Here is a 23031-nt window from a genome sequence, read left to right as displayed (position 1 = left end):
TTGTCACATACTTTGCGTTAAAAATGCTTAATAAAGCGATTTAAGGCCAATTCCGGGTTCTATACTTAAATCTGATACTTTTATATTTCCAGAAGGCTTAAAACAATCTATTTATCATATGTGATTTGTAGCAAAAGGTTTGAAGTTGTTTAGATATGTAAAACTCATTTTATGGTCCGTAAGGGCAAAACCGACAATTATCGGATTAAGCCTACGATTACTAGTTATGCTCAGTCTAAAATTAATTAAAAATATTTAAAAATCCCAAAATAATATATTACATCAGTGGGTATTAAGTTTGATACCAAAAAGTAGGCTTAACTAGGCTATACGCTAATTACGCCATTTTATTAACATAAAGCATTTATTTTGCGATAATGAGCATAACTCTTAATCTACAATTCAAATTGATGTAAAACTTTGCATACACGTTTATATACCAGTAATTAAAGTTTCTACTCTTTTACATTTCCAAAAATCACGTTTTAAGGCAATAAGGGCATAATGGTCAACATATGGGTAATTAACGGAATCATGCATTTTAATTGGATAACTAATGATCCGAGGTGTATAATCACAGAGGGTTATACTAGCATGTAATCTGGCCCAAATAAGGCTCTACGGTATTTTTGAAACATACCACAACGGGTCAGAACTGAAAGTCCAAGTGAAAGTCAAACTATGTGACTTTCGGTTCCGAACCGGGTCCTTATAGTAAATTGTCGAGCTGAACATGTTTAGACATGTCCTTACACTAATTACCAAGTTATATTAATGATTAAACAGGTTATAAGTACACGTTTGACTCGACTTTTGACCTAGTTAGAGTGGTGATCAGGGGGAACCCTTTTAAGGGTTTATTACCCACATAAATACCAACTTATAACTACTTTTAGTTCGAGATATGACTGAGCCATTGTTGCCTAATCTCGAAGTCAAACCGTAATTACGACGGTTTGATTTCTAGCTAACTAACTAAGCTAGACTCAATTGAGAAAGGATTAGAACACTTACTGAAGTCCTAAGCTTGATTAGGGAACACTTGAGAGGAAGTTGAGCTCCAGAAGTGGTCCTCAAATGCCGATGAAGGTGTGAGGAATACTTGTTGCACAATGTGGCCTTTTATAGGCAATGAGGATCATTAAGATCATCACAACAAGGTCTACAAGGGCTCCTTGATGATCAACAACTGTCCCATAGTGCTAGGAGATGATTAGTGGTCGCTCATATCTTTGGAAAGATCCTCACATTAATGTTTTACCGTTTACAACAGCCAACAGCCAACTTTCTGTCGCTGGGCGTCGCTTACGGACCATATGGCATGGCCCTTGCGGTCCGTAAGCCTATGGCGAAAACATTTTTACCCCTCACCCCTTTACGGTCCGTAAGGCAGGACCCTTACGGTCCGTAAGCGCTTAACAGTGGCAAAAAAATTAACCTTTCAAGGATTGAATGGTCAACTTGTATTATCTAATTTCTGAGGCTTGCCTTTAACCCATACTTGGTCAGATATCATAATGTATTGTGGGCTTGCACAAGGATGGGGTTTATAACAATTATTTGAGTTGTATTATTTTTCTTAGGATCCAAATTAGTAAACTTGGGCATCCATTATTATTAGTAATTACCAGATTAAGATATATTAGATGCTTATTAATTTTTGCTTAGGGTCTTGGGATTTAAAATGACGAAGTCGCTCAGAGGTATAAAATTTACATGTCGACATATTCAAAAATCCTACCGCATATCTTTAATTAAATCCGGGTTTACAATACTTTTGTCGTATGCGACACGTGTCATTTATTTATTGAACACAAAATTTCGAGGTGTTACATCCTCACCCTCTTAAAATAAATCTCGACCTGAGATTTACTGAAACAAATAAGGGTATTTTTCTTTCATCGTGGATTCAACCTCCCACGTGAATTCGGGACCTCTACGGGCATCCCACTTGACCTTAACAATTGGTACATGCTTCCTTCGAAGCTTCTTTACCTGTCGATCTTCAATCGACAAAGGTTTTTCCACAAGTTTTAAGCTCTCATCTATATGCACATCTGTATGTGGTATTACCAGTGATTCATCCGCGAAGCACTTCTTTAGATTGCAGATGTGGAACACATTGTGAATTACATTGAGCTCTTCTGGCAAGTTTAACTTATAGGCAACGGACCCGACACGTTCGATAACCTCGAAAGGTCCTATGTATTTCGGGCTTAGTTTGCCTTTCTGGCCGAAACGCATCACCCCCTTCCAGGGTGATACTTTAAGTAACACTTTTTCACCTACTTCGAAGTGAAAATCTTTACGCTTTGGATCTGCGTAACTCTTCTGCCTATCTCGGGCAGCCTTGAGACGGTCTCGAATCTGGACGATCTTGTCCGTCGTCTCAAAGACTATCTCTGGTCCTGATAATTGGACATCTCCAACTTCCGCCCAACAAACAGGCGATCTACACTTTCTACCATATAATGCCTCGAAAGGCGCAACCTTAATGCTGGTATGGTAGCTATTGTTGTAGGAGAATTCGATTAGTGGTAGGTTCTTATCCCAACTACCACCCAAATCGATAGCACATGCACGCAACATGTCTTCCAACGTTTGAATAATACGCTCACTCTGACCGTCTGTCTGAGGATGGTAAGCCGTACTAAAATTCAAACGTGTGCCCAAAGATTGCTGGAAGCTTTTCCAGAAATGAGACGTGTATCTAGTATCTCTATCGGAGATAATAGACACAGGTATGCCATGTAGGGCTACAATCTTATCAACGTATAACTGGGCCAACATGTCGGAGCTATAAGTCTCCTTGATGGGTAAGAAATGAGCGGACTTAGTCAGTCTATCGACTATAACCCATATCGTGTCATTTCCTTTCCTCGTCTTGGGTAACTTGGTAATAAAATCCATAGTTACACATTCCCACTTCCATTCAGGAAGTTCAGGCTATTGTAGCAAGCCAGACGGCTTTTGATGCTCAGCTTTGACTTGCGCACAAGTCAAGCATTTGGCTACATAAGCGGCTACAGACTTTTTCAAGCCTATCCACCAATAGTTTGCCTTTAGATCCTGATACATCTTATCAGCTCCCGGGTGAACAGAATATTTGGAACTATGGGCTTCCTGGAGGATAACATCTCGTAGTCCTCCATAAATTTGAACCCATATTCGTCCATTCAATCGTAAAATCCCGTCCTTGCTAAGAGTTAACTGCTCCTCAGTTACTCCTAACTTTTCCTTAGGATAGTTAGCTTCCAACACAGCTTCTCGATGTGCAGCTGACAACCTTTCAATCAAGTTATTCTTCACTTCAATGCTCTTGGCATTGATTCGGATGGGTTTCACCCTTTCCTTTCTACTCAAGGCATCAGCGACTACATTCTCCTTGCCGGGATGATATCTGATTTCACAATCATAATCATTTAAAGTCTCCATCCAACGGCGTTGCCTCATGTTCAATTCCTTTTGATTAAATAGATGTTGAAGGCTCTTATGATCCGAGTAGATTACAAACTTGATACCATACAGATAATGTCTCCACAGTTTTAGTGCGAACACAACGGCACCCAGCTCCAAGTCATGGGTGGTGTAATTCTTCTCGTGCACCTTTAACTGTCTCGAAGCATAGGCAATAACCTTGCCCTTCTGCATGAGCACACACCCCATGCCAGTGTGTGATGCATCGCAGTAAATTACGAACTCTTCGGTACCTTCAGGTAATGTCAGCACAGGAGCGTTGCTCAACTTTTGCTTCAGAATATCAAAGGACTCTTGCTGCTTAGGGCCCCAAACGAACTTTACTTTCTTCTTGGTCAGGGAAGTTAAGGGCGCAACAATCCTTGAAAAATTTTCAATGAATCGCCTGTAATATCCTGCTAACCCCAGGAAACTACGAATCTCTGTAGGCGTCTTTGGCTCTTGCCAATTCATGACAGCTTCTACTTTAGCGGGATCCACCTGGATACCACGCTCGCTGACAACGTGTCCTAGAAATTGGACTTCTCGTAGCCAGAATTCGCACTTGGAGAATTTGGCATAGAGTTTCTCATGATGCAGGAGTTTGAGAATATAACGAAGGTGTTTCTCATGGTCAGCTCGGTTCTTCGAGTAGATAAGAATGTCGTCGATGAAAACGATGACGAATTTGTCTAAGTACGGTTTGCAGACGCGATTCATGAGATTCATGAACGCAGCCGGTGCATTAGTGAGCCCAAAAGGCATCACTAGGAACTCGTACTGACCGTAACGAGTCCTAAATGCGGTTTTATGTACGTCTTCATCTCTGACTTTCAGTTGATGGTAGCCTGACCTCAAGTCAATCTTCGAAAAATAACTTGCCCCTTGTAACTGATCGAACAAATCGTCGATCCTCGGCAAGGGATATCTATTCTTTATCGTGACCTTATTAAGCTCGCGATAATCGATGCACAGACGCATCGATCCGTCCTTCTTCTTAACAAACAGGACAGGTGCTCCCCAGGGAGACGAACTAGGTTTGATGAAACCTTTAGCTAGCAGTTCATCCAGTTGGGTCCTCAACTCCTTCATTTCGGTTGGTGCTAGCCTGTAAGGTGCTCTAGCAATAGGTGCTGCTCCAGGGATGATATCGATCCTGAATTCCACTTGCCTATCTGGTGGCAAACCAGGTAGATCTTCAGGGAAAACTTCTAGATATTCCGAAATGACGGGAATGTCTTCTATCTTCGGTTTAGGCTCTTCAATAATCACCTGTGCCATGTAGATGACACAACCCTTCTTTAGAAATTTTGAAGCCTTGAGCATAGTCACTTGCTCAGGCAATCCGTACTGGGTATCTCCCCGAATGGTAAGCGAGTCACCAGACGGAGTCTTTATCACCACTTGTTTTCTGTTGCAGACGATTTGGGCCTGGTTGTGAGCTAACCAGTCCATACCCAATACTATGTCAAAACCGGCCAAATTAAAGGGAAGTAGAGATAGAGGAAAAGAATGGTTCTTAATGGATATCTCACATCCATCTAACATAGTGGAGACGGTTTCTATGGTGCCATCTGCTAGCTCTACCTCGTAATTCACATTTAAGGTTTTGACAGGCATATTCAGCAATTTGCAAAATTTATGATCTACGAAAGACTTATGAGCGCCCGAATGAAAAAGTACTCTTGCAAAGATATAATTTACGAGAAAAGTACCTGTGATCACGTTATCGTCTAGCACTGCTTCTTTCGCCTCCATCCTGAAGACTCTTGCATTGGTCTTCTTGGCTTCTTCACGCTTCTTGGCATATTTAGGGCAGTTGGTTTTAATGTGCCCCTTCTCGTTGCAGTTATAGCAAGTTGCATCTTTTATCTTTTTTGCAATCCACGGTCTTGTGGTCCTTGGATTTGCATAACCCGCAAGCAGATGACTTCTATTGAGTCTGCGAGTTTGATTCGAGTCTACACTTTCCAAAGTGATGTCTCTTGCAGTTCTTGCACTTGGGCTTCTCACAAGACTGTTGCCCATCCTTCCTTGACTCCGACCCTCTCTTGTTATCACCGTTTCCACGGTGCTTCTTGCCCGACCTCCGTGAAGTATCATCTTCACGCTTTCTCTTTTCAGCTTCTTTGTTCCTCAGCGATCTTTGTCGGACCGCATCCATAGTAAGGGACAAAGATATGTCGGCTACAGATCGAAAGGTCGCTGGCCGAGAGGCCTTCACGCTTGCCTTTATTTCGGGGGCCAACCCACCGATAAAACGAGCTATCCTCTTTGGCTCCGGGGTTACCAGATATGGAACCAACCGGGACATCGTGTTGAAGCTCGTGAGGTAAACTTGACAGTCAAGGTTCGTCATTACCAATGACAGGAAGTCAGTCTCTATCTTTTCAACCTCATGTTGAGGGCAGTAATTCTCTTTGATGGGAGAAATGAATTCCTCCCATGTCATGCTGTATAGAACAGCCTTTCCCGGGGCCTGAACCAACGACCTCCACCAAGCCAGGGCCTCGCCCTTGAATGATTGTGACACATACTTTACCACGTCTCTTTCTGCACAGCCGCTGATGTCCACCACGGTGTCCATCTCGTCAAGCCACGTCATACAATCGACCGCTCCTTTCTCCCCAGTGAAGTCTCGGGGTTTGCATGATACAAAGTACTTGTAGGTGCAGCCTCTGTCGCGAGATGCATCAGTATACACTCTTTCTTGACGGACACTGTTTTCATTGGACGAGTGATTATCATCGTCCTTTTTAGGCTTAGACGGTGGTTTACTGTGAGATTTTGAGTGGGTTTTCGGCTTTGAAGGTGGTTTGGATATGGTTCTGCTCCGGGATTCAGTATATTCCTCATATTGTCGATCCACAGCTGCCTTAACAGCATTGTCGACAAGAGCTTTCAATTCTGCGCCCGTCAAATTAACCTGGGCGTTATCATATTCGTCTTCTTTCGAGTGGCTATTTTCCCCACTAGGATCAGCCATGGTAACTTGAATCTGTTACAGAAAATAACGAAAATTTTATTTAGGAGTTTATTATGGAATTGTCTTTTATGGCAATTCATTAACCATGGTAAACAGAGACCATATCTGGTTAATTTGTTACTCAGTTTTATTTAGGATTTGAATATAACTTATCCTAATTACAAACAATATTGCTAGTGGCATACAAGCCTAGTCACGAGGACGTTTTTATAATATTAGCCGGGATTACAGAGAATCAAGGCATGAAGGTTTGAACCGTAGTCCTTTTACCTTTTCTGACAGGGAGTCATAGACCACCACTGTCTTTTGTCTTATATGACAATAATTATGGCCCATAGGCACGACATCACTAATGGATGTTTTATAATTTGGCCCGTAGGCACTACATCACTAATGGATGTTTAATAAGTTTGGCCCGTAGGCACTACATCACTAACGGATGTTTAATAAGTTTGGCCCGTAGGCACTACATCACTAACGGATGTTTAATAAATAATCATCTTTATTGATGATTTAACCCATGATTTATAAATCATTTATTTGGGCTTTGGAATCATTAGAAGGATTCTTATATAAGAATGACGTGTGCAATTTTTAACGAATCACATCTACCATGAATGTTAACATGATTATAGAGGTTAACTTGGAATCTGAATCTTTTAATCAGGTCTTACCATCTTGGCCGGATCTTATAAAGACACCTGGCTAGGTTTCACTCTTAAGATTCTTTATTTAGGCAGATTTAAATTTAAAAGGATTGATTTTTGATTTGTTTCATAAATAACAATAAAAATGAAATTTATAACATAACATTCCAAAATTTCAAATACGATTACACGCTGCCCTAAACGGGACTTTTTAAATAAATAATTACCTACGCAGAGGTTTATAGCAAAACATATCCACGCAGGGACCAAAAAAGATAGATGTCCGCGTAGGGACTAAAAGATAAGTCCGCGTAGGGACTGAAGTACGATAAATGTCCACGTAGGGACTAAATTGTAATACAACAATACATAAGAAGACTAATGATCTCGTTTCTTCCTCCCTTTTAGTAGGTTTGCTAGGCCCTTGAGAAATCCACGATTACTCTTGCGTTCTTGTTCGAAGTCTCGTTCCACTCGATTTAAACGGTGGAGTATCTCTTCTTGCTCCGGTGGAGAAAAACGTGGCTGTTGCGACGGTTGCTGAACCGGAGGTCTAGGAGGTATTGGATACCCATGAGCTGAGTAATCTGGTCTCCAAGAGGTTCCGTGGAGGGCATTATAATTAGCCGCTACCACATATGGATCGGCATCATAGTTATAGTTGTAGTGCGTGTGAGTCGGCTGCTCAAACGGATTGTACGCCGTGGAAGCGCCGTACGCTGGTATCGGATTGTCATATCCGAAAGGTGGCGGAGGTGGTGCAACTAGTGCTGAATTCACCTCTGCAGGGTGACCAGAAGGTTCCCCTAATTGTGGTTCTTCTTCAGGTACTGACGGAAAGTGACTAGCACTCGAGTGGTGAGGGGTGCTGAAATGAAATTCCCCTCCTCGGGTAGACATCCGTGCTCCTGATCTTCTACGCCTTGGCGGATCTGGAATTACTGGTTGAACCGGTGGCGGTGGCGGTGGCGTAACTGCCACAAACCGCGAATCCTCAGAAGGATCCTGTTGTTGCTGTTGTTCATGAGGCGAGAAGTGATGTGAAGGTGTAAAGTACCAATTACATTGGTCGAACCTCGCCTGGTAGCTGTCGGGACCTTGATAGGGCGTTCCATGGAAGGATGACCCATCCGAGATCTCGATTGGATGATTGGGAGTACCCCTTGCAGGCTCGACGGGATCTGTATCCTCGTCCATATCCACTGCATTATCTTCAGAAAAGTGATCCTCTGGTCCTAAAGGGTTATACCCTATTGGCTCTTGGACCTAATCCGCCGGGTTAAACTGTCCTATGAAGAAAGGTGAAGGATTGCCATAAGAACGGTGCGAAGCAGATCGCTGGAGAGGTATAAAGGATGGTTGAGGGTTATTGGGATTATTTTCCGAATCTGGTCCAAATGAATGGCGGTATGAGGGTGTTGAGCTATGCAAGGTAGAATGTCTCGCAGGTTCAAAAAGGTTTCTTCTTCGTCTCTGTGGTTCTTCACTCCTCGTACTGGAAGGAGCTCGCATGTTCGAAGGTCCAGCTTCGTGATCATTGTGAGTAATGATCGTTCCTTTGCCTCTTCCTCCTCTTCCTCGTCTGATTGCTGGTGGCATATTTCCTGCTTTCAAAACTTTAAATAACAATAAACAATAAAAAGACAAACTGGAATAACAATTCGAATTTGTCTTATGTTCTTGTCTAGACTCAAGTATGTGCAATTGTGTAACTGAGATTAAACACAAAGGCTAGTGTTTAATTCACTCAGTGTTGGCTCTGATACCAACCTGTCACACCCCGATTTCCACGTGTCTCACCGGTGGGCCCGGTGGGGGATTATCGTGACGTAGTTGGCAACAATATAGTCAAACCACACAATATATGAATGCACAGCGGAAGCATAAAGATAAATATATTTCAACTTTATTTGTAATATCAAAGTATCACCATTGTTGAAATAAAATCCACAGGGGATCAGTAATAATAATGAAAGTATTGTTCAACAGATGAAGGCATCCTTAAGCTTGCGAGACTCTTTAAGATGCTAAGGAGACATAGCCAGCCAATTATGTTTAGTACCTGCATTTAATCTTTTTAGGAAAATACGTCAGTTTACACTGGTAAATACATTCAACCGACACTTTGGTAAAATGCTTAATAAAATTTGTTTGAATGCACAAGGCACAAACTCTTTATAACTTGGGATAATTTATAATTAAATCTTGTAAAGAATTACATGTTTACTATGCGTTTGGTCGCCCGGGTCGTGCCGGGTTAAAGTTTAATAGATACACCACATAGTATAAAACCGTGGCGGGAAAACCAACGGCTATACCTTTATAGTCATGGACATAATGCCGGGTGTACGCCTACACCCGGATGTCAGGGTCGTGGCCATTTCGTAAAATGCTGCCAAGGATATCCGGGACATGGTCATTAAGCCCCCAAAGGCGTAAAGCCAACAAAACCAATTTTTAAACGGGTCACATTGATAATACCCAACTACTAACGAGTTGGGGTCAATTGCCCGACCAAGCGGTTTAAGTACCGTAACCCAAGCCCGTATAACGGAAAATAAGTTAAAAGTATTTACCTTTGCAAGTATAAATCCTTAATCGAAATAAATTGCAGATAGCTTTTACTGGTCTCCTAATCTGGAACGAAGGTTTAAATTAACCTATTAGAATCCTAACAGGTCTTTAATTAAGCTTAAGCTTAGACCGGCTAGTTTCAAAGATACGGTTCGTACGCACGATTAAGCGAAGACCGGATAGAATGCGATTTAGACCTGACAAGTTTGAAGACTTGTTCAATATGGGTTTATTACTCACATTCTGTATTTTTAGATAAAACCGTTAAGGTTTGACCCGTCTCGGCTAATTTACGTAAACTTGTTACATAACCCGAATCGTACGCGTAATAAGCGTGACGGGTATTCATGAGAGCTATAGACAGGTCTCCTAAGTTAATTATGCCTCAAATATGTTGTGACATCAGTAAGATGCCTTTCATTATGCCCGAAACGTGTTTAAACACCAACTAGGCCCCGTAGGGGTATTTTGGTAATTTCACATAAGCCGAAAAGCTCAAAACTAGAGTCTGAGTTTATCAACCTTTGCTTACTGTTAAAATATTATAATTTGCTTCTTATATCAGTAGGTATCAACCCGGGTATGTCCAAAATAATTTTGTCACATACTTTGCGTTAAAAATGCTTAATAAAGCGATTTAAGGCCAATTCTGGGTTCTATACTTAAATCTGATACTTTTATATTTCTAGAAGGCTTAAAACAATCTATTTATCATATGTGATTTGTAGCAAAAGGTTTGAAGTTGTTTAGATATGTAAAACTCATTTTATGGTTCGTAAGGGCAAAACCGACAATTATCGGATTAAGCCTACGATTACTAGTTATGCTCAGTCTAAAATTAATTAAAAATATTTAAAAATCCCAAAATAATATATTACATCAGTGGGTATTAAGTTTGATACCAAAAAGTAGGCTTAACTAGGCTATACGCTAATTACGCCATTTTATTAACATAAAGCATTTATTTTGCGATAATGAGCATAACTCTTAATCTACAATTCAAATTGATGTAAAACTTTGCATACACGTTTATATACCAGTAATTAAAGTTTCTACTCTTTTACATTTCCAAAAATCACGTTTTAAGGCAATAAGGGCATAATGGTCAACATATGGGTAATTAACAGAATCATGCATTTTAATTGGATAACTAATGATCCGAGGTGTATAATCACAGAGGGTTATACTAGCATGTAATCTGGCCCAAATAAGGCTCTACGGTATTTTTGAAACATACCACAACGGGTCAGAACTGAAAGTCCAAGTGAAAGTCAAACTATGTGACTTTCGGTTCCGAACCGGGTCCTTATAGTAAATTGTCGAGCTGAACATGTTTAGACATGTCCTTACACTAATTACCAAGTTATATTAATGATTAAACAGGTTATAAGTACACGTTTGACTCGACTTTTGACCTAGTTAGAGTGTTGATCAGGGGGAACCCTTTTAAGGGTTTATTACCCACATAAATACCAACTTATAACTACTTTTAGTTCGAGATATGACTGAGCCATTGTTGACTAATCTCGAAGTCAAACCGTAATTACGACGGTTTGATTTCTAGCTAAATAACTAAGCTAGACTCAATTGAGAAAGGATTAGAACACTTACTGAAGTCCTAAGCTTGATTAGGGAACACTTGAGAGGAAGTTGAGCTCCAGAAGTGGTCCTCAAATGCAGATGAAGGTGTGAGGAATACTTGTTGCATAATGTGGCCTTTTATAGGCAATGAGGGTCATTAAGATCATCACAACAAGGTCTACAAGGGCTCCTTGATGATCAACAATTGTCCCATAGTGCTAGGAGATGATTAGGGGTCGCCCATATCTTTGGAAAGATCCTCACATTAATGTTTTACCGTTTACAACAGCCAACAGCCAACTTTCTATCGCTGGGCGTCGCTTACGGACCGTATGGCATGGCCCTTGCGGTCCGTAAGCCTATGGCGGAAACATTTTTACCCCTTCACCCCTTTACGGTCCGTAAGGCAGGACCCTTACGGTCCGTAAGCGCTTAACAGTGGCAAAAAAATTAACCTTTCAAGGATTGAATGGTCAACTTGCATTATCTAATTTCTGAGGCTTGCCTTTAACCCATACTTGGTCAGATATCACAATGTATTATGGGCTTGCACAAGGATGGGGTTTATAACAATTATTTGAGTTGTATTATTTTTCTTAGGATCCAAATTAGTAAACTTGGGCATCCATTATTATTAGTAATTACCGGATTAAGATATATTAGATGCTTATTAATTTTTGCTTAGGGTCTTGGGATTTAAAATGACGAAGTCGCTCAGAGGTATAAAATTTACATGTCGACATATTCGAAAATCCTACCGCATATCTTTAATTAAATCCAGGTTTACAATACTTTTGTCGTATGCGACACGTGTCATTTATTTATTGGACACAAAATTTCGAGGTGTTACAACGGTTTTACCAAAACACTTTGAGAATTATATTATGTTACAAGAACAAGAGCCTATTGCAGTCGATGATGAACCCGCAAGGTTCAACGATGCTAAAGACAAAATCGTTTGGCAAGAAGCGATGAAAAGCGAGCTAAAGTCTATTAAAGAAAACAAGACTTGGTTTTTATGCAATTTACCAAAAAATTCGAAGGCTATCGGCGTTAAATGGGTATTTAAAATTAAGCGGGACGCGAATGGCGATATAATAAAAATAAAGCTAGATTAGTAGCGAAGGGGTATGTTCAAGAACACGGTGTAGACTACGAAGATGTGTTCGCTCCAGTCGCGAGAATGGAGACAATTCGTTTAATTCTAGCTTTGGCGGCTCGTAATAGTTGGCGCGTATTCCATTTAGATGTCAAATCGGCATTTTTAAATGGAGATTTGAAGGAGACGGTTTTCGTAAAGCAACCCGAAGGTTTTATTATTTCGCGTAAAGAACACATGGTCTATCGATTAAAGAAGGCATTGTACGGATTACGACAAGCTCCGAGAGCTTGGAATGATAAGTTGGATGCAACTTTGAAGTCTTATAGTTTCATTAAGTGTGCACGTGAACCAGCGGTTTATAAAAGAGTTGCTAAAGGCGAGCTAACCATCGTTGGTATTTATGTTGATGACTTGATCGTGACGGGTTCAAGTCTTACGGAAATTAATAGCTTCAAGGAGCAAATGAAAGGTAAGTTTAGTATGCAAGATCTCGGTTTACTTACTTATTATTTGGGCCTTGAAGTTTCACAAGAGCATGATCGAATTACATTAAAACAAGCGTCGTATGCGAAGAAAATTTTGGAACTTGGTGTCTGATTGTAATCCTACTCGTTATCCTATGGAGCATCAGTTACAGCTAGATCGAGACGAAAGTGGCGAAGAGATAAATGCACTGATTCTCGAAAATTAATTGGGAGCTTACGGTATTTGACACATACAAGGCCCGATATAAGCTTTGCGGTTGGTTTAGCTAGCCGATTCATGCAAGAGCCAAAATTATCACATTTAAAGGTGGTAAAACATATTTTACGTTACATACAAGGAACCGTTGATTATGGGTTAAGCTATGAAAGAAGTGGTAGGATGGAACTAAGAGGTTATTGTGATAGTTCACATGCAATAGATCAAGTTGATGGAAGAAGTACAACCGGCATGGTATTTTATCTCGGTGAAGCATTAATATCATGGAACTCTCAAAAGCAACAAACTGTGGCGCTTTCTTCGTGCGAATCAGAGTTTTTGGCGGCGGCCACAACGGCGTGTCAAGCGTTGTGGTTAAGAGGATTGCTTAGTGACTTAACAGGTCGTAAAGAAGAAACGGTGTTACTACGAGTAGACAATAAATCGGCTATTTCTCTAATTAAAAACCCGGTGTTTCATGGTAGAAGCAAACACATAAACATGAGGTTTCACTTCATTAGAGAAAGTGTTGAAAAGGGTGAGATTCGTGTTTAGCATATTGATGGAAACGAGCAACGAGCCGACATACTAACTAAAGCCTTACCCCGAGTAAAGTTTGAAGAAATACGAAAGTTACTTGGCATGATGGACCTTGGTGGAACGAACAAAGATTAAGGGGGTGAATGAAGTTTATTAATCTTTATTTTATTAATCTAAGTCGGTTAGGATTAGTTATATTTTATTCCTATTTGTTAGGTGGGATAATTATAAAAGAATGTTTGAGTTAGAGTCAAATTAGGAACTTGTATCCCAAGGTACTTGTATCCCAAGGTTATACCCTTATATATAGATCGATAGGCAGAGGGTCAAATAGAGAGATTAGAATACATCGAGTCTTGTAATTTCGTTTTACAGTTTCATTGATAATAAAAGAAAAGGCCGTCGTGAGGATTGTCCGCCTCACAAAATCCGTGTGTTCACTTGTTCGAAATCTCGATACCGTTGTTCCGTTTCTAACATTGGTGACTTGAAGATTGCCGAAAGTAACTTAAAAACATGTTGTTTGAAATTAGCATCTGTATTTGTAGGCAAGTCGAGTTTGTTGGTATACTACTTTTCGAACCGAGACAACACGCGCTAGTTGGTATAAACGACAAACCGGTTTCGACACTATCAAATTAGAAAACACATGTCTAGTGATACTCTACTAAAGAAGCCCAGGTAAGAAAAAAAGCCCACCGCCCACCCATTCGGAAGCCCAAGTCACGCCACCATCAATAGTTTAATGTGCCAAAGATGTAGCCTATCTTCATCGACAAGCTCAAATAAACGACGCTGAGTTTAAGCTTAATATATTGTTTAATAGTAAATATTAAGCCCAGGTGAGCTAACTTGTAAATTTTCAAGCGTGAATTTAGAATTTGACCTTGACTCGGCTCATAAGCAATGCAATTGATACCTATGAAAGTTATTTAGAGTTGTACTTTTTTACTATCAAGTATTTGTAAAACTATAAAGCTTTTACTTATAATTAAAATAATGGTTAATATTTTTAGATTTACACGGTTATGTATCGTCGGTAGCCATGACTTCCATAGCAAAACCCACATTCGCCATTGTGGTTGAGATCGGGAGTAGAGGACGTGGATTCTTGTGTTGGTCGCCGCCCTATTCCCCATTGTCACGTTTGTTTTTCCCTCTCCCATTCTCTATATCTCTTGCTCCCTCTCTATTTATTTCTTTCTTCTTGGTGGTGACCCTGAATATGCGGATCCTTGTGTCTGAAATGTTGTAAGCAATCTATACGTGTGGCATAATAACACTGAACTGCAGTATACTCTTAATACTAAATGCTTCAGTATTTGTACTTTTGGTGGATAATACTATCACACCCCAACCGATGCCGGAATCATCGGGGCGCGGCAATGAGCGAAACAGATTGTCCAGAAGTTTCCATAACAATTATCATTACCATTCAATTTAAAATAACATGTCCCATACCATGTCTCAAACAGTAAACAAATTATTACAGACAAAATCTAGGCAAATAGTTTTATTCCGACAGCTCAGATTTTTCAAATAGCCCAATTGTTTATATGCTTCTAGAGATCCTTGATTTCATTTGTACAGACAACTATTTGTTGGACTCTAGAGCCTTATTCTAGCCTCAGTTTCCTAGCAGATAAGCATCCTAAACACATGTCACATACGTTAAAATAAAGTCAATACACATAGTGTAAAGGCGAGTATACAAGTTTGATAATAGCATATAGAGTTCGAAATAGTTTACGCATAACAGCACGTACACAGAGGAAAACGATGCATGTTAGTTATCGACATGAACCTATCGATACCAATGACTGCAGGTTGACTACCCGAGGCAGTTCGTAATACATGATCACCACTGTAATCCATGTAAATAATTGTCCTTAACAACCCCCGCATGAGCGGGTGCTGAGTCCAAACTATAGTACTATCGTCGTTAAGGCAGGCAGATAGCATTCCATGTGTAAACATAACAAACAAGCATTCATTAAGTCACGTATAACATGCGGTAACGGTTAGCGTTTAAAGTATTGCGTAGTGTGTTTGATTGTGATTTTGTATAAGTAACGTATGTAACACCCAAAAGTGCATAAAGTAAAAAGGGATCGAGTATACTCACAGCGGTTGATGGATTGAAGGGAGCGCTTAGAGAGTAAGATTAGCCTGATCAGAACGATAGCATAACGATAAGAGGCGCATAAAATAGAAACAAGTGTTGATGGGTCGGACAGCTGGTCGATCGGATGGCAGTCCGATCGGATGGCTGACCGTACGGGTGACAATCCGTTCGGACGGCTGTCTGATCGGATGGCCGTTCGAGTGGATTGTTTCTTCCTTTGTGGAATGATGTGTCTGTGTATGATGGTTTGACTTTTGAGGTTTTCGTTGTAGTATTTTGAAAACATTGAAGTATCCTTACCTTTCAGGTCGGTCGATCAGATGGTCGTTCGATCGGCTGGCAACCCGAACGGTCGGTACTTCAACGAGAATAAGTTCTCAGCAGGATGTCACTCGATCGGACGACAGTTCGATCGGGTGGCATTCCTAGTGCATTGAACATGTTGAAAAATCGATTAAGTGTTAAGGTCAAGTATCTCATGATCCGAATAGTAATCCGATCGGATGGCAGTCCGATCGGTTAGCAATCCGTTCAATACTCAACTTCAGTTAAAGTGGGTAAAGTGTGGGACCCATAGTGCAAGTCGTTCGGATGACCAGTCGTTCGGCTGACTGTCCGTTTGGCTGGCTGTCGGATCGGACAACAGTCCGATCGGACATCAGTCCGATCGTCCTGTTCGTCTCACACTTGGTTGTTTTGATTGTTTGTCGTTCTATCGAGGTATTTTGATAACGAGTTAAACGTCAGGAACCATGTCATTACTTGGTTCTCCTGATCGGACAGGAATCACCCAAATCCGATTAGTGAACGGTTCAGGACGGTGTTTCTCGTTCAACCCGAAATCGGTGAACCTCGTGGATAGAATCCGGATCTTGGCCACACAACAATCAGAATGATTAGTAAGTCGGCATAAGCTCCGTTTCTATCGGTTTTGAGGGTATTTAGTGTAAAGGAGTTGGAAGAAAGTGAGAAAACCATCTTTCAATCCTTTTCATTGCGAATATGTTTAGATCTATGAAAGATCTTTGTTAATTTATGTGGAAATCGGTTAGATCTAAGTTGTTCTTGGTGGATTGAAGCCAAAACATGAAGTTCTTCAAGAACACATGATGACGTCATCCTATAACACCTTGAATCTTGATGATTTCACGGTTAAAAATTAAGATTCAAAAGATAGAAAGGTTTAGGAGTGGGTGTAGATCAAGAAAGTACAAGATTTAGGATGAGATCTTACCGGAATCGTGAGAAATCTGAAGAAAAGTGAGGAACACGAGCTGGTCGGACGTCACTTGCCAAAAGTAGTAAGTTGGAGAGTGATAAGGGGTATTTATAGGGTTACCCAAAGAGGAAAGGGCTGGCCGATCGGCCAGGCAGCTCGATCGGACAGCCTGTCCGATCGGACAGCAGTCCGATCGGCCGGCTGGTCGATCGGCTGGTAGCCTGATCGATCAGTTGCCTGATTCGAGTATTCAGTGCGACGAGTTTTGCTATTGCGAGCGATGCGAATGCGATAAAGTTTACTATTCAAATTACTTTTAATCCCAACCACTCATATCTCGCGCTGTCTCTTCGCCACTAATTATCATACTATATCAACATACAATCATCCTTATTCGTATTCGTTTTGCGATTGCGATTTGATTGCGGTTGAGTTCGATTGCGATTCGATTGAGTACCACATATAACATAAATAAACATGCACAAGTAACACATAAGGCACACACGCACGTATAACAATTACCAAAAAATGCGGTATTCGAGTTGCGAGCGCGATGTTGATTAGATTAGTTCGATTAGCGTTCAATTGACTTTATCGCATTGTTACTTCCTATTATTCACAGTCGTAAGGCGGTTCGTAGCGATAAATATTCGATTACTTCGATTGTAATTAATTACTCCACATAACACAACTAACGTAAAACATAAAATAGACTAACTACAGTCAAAGAAGTCAAAACAGGGATTGAGCAAGGAGTGACAGATCGCAATTAGCGATCTTTTCTTCCTTTGACTTCAATCTTGACTTTGACTTTCGAAACACTGGGGTGTTACAAATACCTTCATGTAAGAGCACTGACAACACATTTTACTAGTTATATAAATATATTTAAATATTCTTCAAAAATAGCTATCAACTAGGCTTAAGACTTGCCCGTGTTGCGACGCGAGTACATCGTAAACATTGAATGGATTAGTCCAAATGTTATATGATGCATTAACCATATGAATACGCACATTTCGACGTATCCAGTTGAACTCAGTGTAACCTTTATAAGCATTGTGATTGGATCAAACGTAGAGTAGAGTAAATGGAATTCATATCGAACAATCATAACGTATTATATGTGACCCAACTCGTACATAGAAAACGTAACGTGTATAAAGGAAAATATGCGCATGTAATTGAAAGAGATTAATTAGAGCTTTCGAAAAAATGGGAGAAAAAGAGACCATAATTTGACTCCACTCGGTTCGAAACAAACTTTTCGAAACATACATAAAATAAACACGAAAACATACTATATTTGACCTGAATCATTTCCCAAAAAAGTTTACGTCGAAACGTTGAACAACTTGAATTTATACCAACACATACAAAAAATATGCACGTAAAAATGGTTTCTTTAAACGAAAACGTATTATATTTAACCTGACTCGTCTATATAAAAAAATGTAGAACAAATCATATTTATACATATCCGTACTTAAAATATGCACCTAAAAAATAGTTTTTAAGTAAAGAAGTATAGGGGTAAACCGAAACAAAATATTAGTAAAAAATTTAATAGGTTAAAAAGGTTCGTAAAACCGTGCCAAGTAGCACCAATGCCACAACCACACCGACTCTCAACATTGTAAAAATTACATAGATAAATGGTAAAAATTACACTGAACGAAAAGCAGACTAAAATCGTTGAACCACACACAGTCGTTACAGTGTCTTAATGTGAAGAAATTAACCAGAACGTAAAACGTAGAAAATAATAACTTAGTCGATCTACGACCTGCCTGTTGCGGCGAACTTTTCAAAAAAGGAAAAATGGACGCGTTGAGACGGTTCTGTCAAATATGAAAAAATAGAGCAAAAACGTTAAACTTCACATGCACGCTACGACATGTTAACTCGGAAAATTTAGAACGAAATGTAAAATGAAAAACATGCGAAAGATAAAAAGTATGGGGGATGAAAGTTGTAAATAATAAAGTGTTGTGTTAAATTATAAAAAATGGAAAACTTTGGGTTAAAAGTAAAAAAATGAAAAAGGGTTAAAATGTAAAATATGAAACATTTGGGTTAAAAGTGAAAAATCAAATATATTTTTTAAAACACTCTCCAAACACAAGATACAAGTCATAATGCACATATATCATTTCTGTTGCTTATAATAAAATCCACTGTTAAACGACAAAGTTGAACCCAAAAAAATCATTTCTAATTACTTCTAACATATATATTAATTACTTCTCTTTAATTTTTTTTTTTTTACTTTTAACTCTTTTGATTTTTTTAATCTTTTAAATGTCCATTATAGTTTTCATCTTTTACATAATTTTTATAGTTTTCATTTTTTACACTTTTCACCCATAGTTTTAATCTTTTATATATTTGGTACAAACTTTTTCTATTTTTAACCTCAACACCATTTCACTTTCAACTTTGATCCATATACTTTACATCTTTTACAAATTTATCATTTTGCAATACATTCTAAATTTTGTGAGTTAAATGCTGCAACACGTGCATGTGGTTGAACATTTTCTTACGGTTTAACAGCTTTGTCGAAACTCGCGAGTCCTGAGCTGACTTAGATATTCTTTTTTATGTTTTACTTTTTCAATCGATTTTTTGCGAGTTAACACGCTGTAACATGTGTTCATGATTCCTCAATTTACCTTTACTTTTTGTTTGGCTTAACGGTCCCGCCGCAAAACGTGAGCCCTTATACCAGTTAAACACTAAAATCAACTAGAGTTCAAAAATCAAGGGTCTCAAAAGTAAATATCATAAACTCCATCCCCATTTCTGTAACTTTCCCCACGAATATACCAATGTGCCACTCACTCGTCATCACCGATATCCATTTTCCCTACCCCCCAAAACACACACCACTTTCTGGATTATCCTCCACCTAACCATTAATCAATGGCGCTCTCATTCACATCTATGGTTTGTATCATTAACTTACATATTCTATCTTCCACTTGCTTTAATATCTTTCACTTTGTTGTTTCAGTCAAACGTCGGTTCACTCTCCGCTTCCCGAACCTTATCGCCGGTGAAAACCGTTCAAAATTCGTGTTTCAGATCTAACAAGCTCGCTAAATCTACGTTATCAGCATCATCGAACTTTTCATCCGGCTCGCTGCGGCTGCAGTCTTCAACAAACCCTAGGGTTCAGCACAAGTCCCGATGCTTTTCCGTTAGGGCTAGTGCTCAGGTATATTGTTCGTTTTTATGCATTTGTACTCGTATTTGTTGGTGAATTTTGCTACATCTAGGTATCCGTATTGCTACTTTAATATGATAAACTCAAGTAGTTAAGTGTTACATGTGAGCTGAATTGCATTAAAATGATACTGAATATATGGTTATAGATAGTGATTTGCAGATATGAAATTTATGAAAATTGAGGAAAAAGTTTAGTTGAATTGGTGAAACATACAGAGGTTGTTGTTTCTGTGAGTCAAGTTATTAGGATATGAGGGTTTACGGTTTACCGAGTTTTTTTAGTAGCTTATATACATGGTTTTCTTTTCATTCAGGAGGTAGCTACACAGGCTAAAGTAACTAACAAAGTCTACTTTGACATAAGCATTGGAAACCCTGTCGGTAGTAACGTAGGACGCATTGTTATTGGGCTCTTTGGTGATGATGTGCCCCAAACTGCTGAAAATTTCCGTGCTCTGTGTACAGGTTAAATATTACATTCATATGTTTTGTTGAGTGATTTTTATTTAGTTTTGATACACATATGCGATGAACTTATGGGTAATCTGGCGTTTTGGCATGCATCTCTTTCAGGAGAGAAAGGTTTTGGCTACAAGGGTTCTGCGTTTCATCGTGTCATTAAGGATTTCATGATTCAAGGAGGGGACTTTGACAAGGGAAATGTAGGTCTTGTTTCTCCTGTCTTCATACTTTCTTCCATTTGTTGATACATATGTTACGATATGTACTTTACAGTGTCCTAGTGAACTTGTCTGTTAGCTTCTGCGCACTTATTCAGCACACTTACATCTCTAGGAATTAAAGAAGATAATGCACAGAACTTGATAACCACATCTTCAGCTTCTGCCCTAGTGATACTTGATTATGTTGATGTTTTATGCCTTGATTATTCTGCAGAACTTGTAATAGTCTTTCAGTTGGACATAAAAAGTAATTTGTTCGCTTTTTTCTAACTATTATGCCAGGGCACTGGTGGCAAGAGCATATATGGCCGGACATTCAAGGACGAAAACTTCAAACGTGAGTTAGCCAACCCTCTTCATGGATCATCAATCATGTTATATAATGTAGTTAATTGATAGCATCTTTTAGGAAGCAAATAAACCAAAACTTATTTAAGGAGCGACATAAGGACCACATTTGTTAATGAAAAGCTAACAAGTAACTGTATAAAAAAATAAGCAACTTTGGTCAAAATTAAGCTAACAAGGACCATATTCTGTCCTGACACATCTCTCGATATATGTTACAATTGCAGTAACTCACACTGGACCTGGAATCGTAAGCATGGCAAATGCCGGGCCCAATACTAATGGAAGTCAATTCTTTATATGCACAGTCAAGGTATGATTTGGTTTGAAAAATGTTTCAAGGGGGCATCATGCTCTCTTCTGTAGATTATCTGATAGCATGATCAAGGTTTAAACTGTTGACATGTTTTTTTTATGTCTGTGTGGTGAGCAGACTCCATGGTTGGATCAAAGGCATGTGGTGTTCGGGCAAGTTCTTGAGGGCATGGATGTCGTTAAGCTGATCGAGTCCCAAGTCACAGACAGAGGTGACCGCCCAACAAAGAGAGTCGTTATCAATGAATGTGGCGAGCTTCCATTGGTCTAGAAAAGCAAGGCGGGTAGGTGGTTGCGTCTTGTGAGTGTCCATTTTGTATGAGTTATGTTGTAGCCTTTTCGGGCAGATTATTTCCCACATGAAGAGGTAGGTGGTTTGAGAAACGAGAGTTTGTGTGGTATTAATACCGACTGTTTCATGAACCGGTTTCATTGAAATAAAGAGTGGATCACATCTGGTTCAGAGTTCGATGGAATCTGAATTTCGTTCATAATGTGTTTGGTTTTCAAAATACAGGAAACAGATTACATCGCATCTGAGCCCACCAAAACACAAAACAACTATCAATCATCAAATACAGAAAAATATCCAAGTTTAACCATTGTTATGGGCGCAGACATTTGATAGAATGCTCCTTGGACCTGCTTATAATCCATAAGCAGCCCGGTTTCTCGTTGAAAACCAATTCGTTCCTCGATTTCCACATACACCAAACCGACATTTGAACAATTGCGTGAAACACTCTCTTCCTTTTCTCTGAGCAATGACTATATTGTACCTAACCCCAAACACAAAAAAAGCAGGAAACTTGCACCAAGGTGATCTGGCCTACCATTTCACTGCATTCACCACAAAAGACGCATGATTCATATTGCACATGGATATTGCTTCTAACCAGCAAAGTCATCGTCAAAAGTCTTTCTTTTACAGCTTTCCAAGCTACAATGTCTGCCTTCTTTGGGACCCAAGAATTCCACTAAAAAATGTAGTCCTGACCGAACCCGATTCGCTGAGTGCAGGAGGCTCCTAACTGAAAACAACCCGGAATGCTCAAGACCCCACAACCATCGGTCCAGGACACCAGATAATGATACAATCTACAGCTAAGCCAACAACTGCTTGAAATCTTCCAATTTTGTCCCAGACACCAGTGTTCTTATCCAAGCCCAATTTACCAACTCATCCAGATAAACCCATGTGTATCCAGTCTGCAACATAGCAGGCTTTGTCAGCCTCCTAATGAAAAAGAGATAGAAAGAACAAAGCCAAGGGATCTGGACCAGTCCAGGCCTCCAACCAAAATAAAATGTTTGACCCACAAACTGCCCTCATCTCCCTATTCAAATCAACTCCAGCCTGTTGGAGATCAAAGGACACTTTAAGGGATAATCCTTAATAACCTTTTATAAGTTTTCCTCTTTTATTATGTAACCAAAATTAAAAAAAAAAAAAAAACCCGTTAAACGAACATGCGTCAATACCATCTTGGGCATACTACAACTATATATTTTGGGTTCTCTTTCGTCTCATATAACGAGTGCA

General features: G+C 39.6%; 1 protein-coding gene across 1 annotated transcript; it reads left to right on the top strand.

Annotated features, from left to right (window-relative positions):
• The first annotated feature begins 19713 nt into the window (after positions 1-19713).
• Positions 19714-21964, top strand: LOC110939570 (photosynthetic NDH subunit of lumenal location 5, chloroplastic). The gene is made up of 7 exons (XM_022181126.2): positions 19714-19860; positions 19928-20131; positions 20457-20607; positions 20716-20804; positions 21108-21162; positions 21401-21486; positions 21607-21964. Exons 1-7 carry the CDS (start codon positions 19837-19839, stop codon positions 21757-21759), a joined length of 762 nt encoding a protein of 253 aa, XP_022036818.1. The 5' UTR covers positions 19714-19836; the 3' UTR covers positions 21760-21964.
• Positions 21965-23031: the final 1067 nt, after the last annotated feature.

This window comes from Helianthus annuus, chromosome 17 (assembly GCF_002127325.2).
Source record: "Helianthus annuus cultivar XRQ/B chromosome 17, HanXRQr2.0-SUNRISE, whole genome shotgun sequence".
Taxonomy (NCBI): Eukaryota; Viridiplantae; Streptophyta; class Magnoliopsida; order Asterales; family Asteraceae; genus Helianthus; species Helianthus annuus.
Note: the sequence above shows the minus strand (reverse complement) of the source record. Positions and strands in the feature narration are given on the sequence as shown.

Excerpts from the sequence above, each read along its gene's own strand:
- LOC110939570 (XM_022181126.2), top strand. The coding sequence starts at position 19,837 with ATGGCGCTCTCATTCACATCTATG. Across the intron at positions 20,805-21,107 it reads GGGACTTTGACAAGGGAAAT|GGCACTGGTGGCAAGAGCAT; the intron begins GTAGGTCTTGTT and ends CTATTATGCCAG. Across the intron at positions 21,487-21,606 it reads TCTTTATATGCACAGTCAAG|ACTCCATGGTTGGATCAAAG; the intron begins GTATGATTTGGT and ends TGTGGTGAGCAG.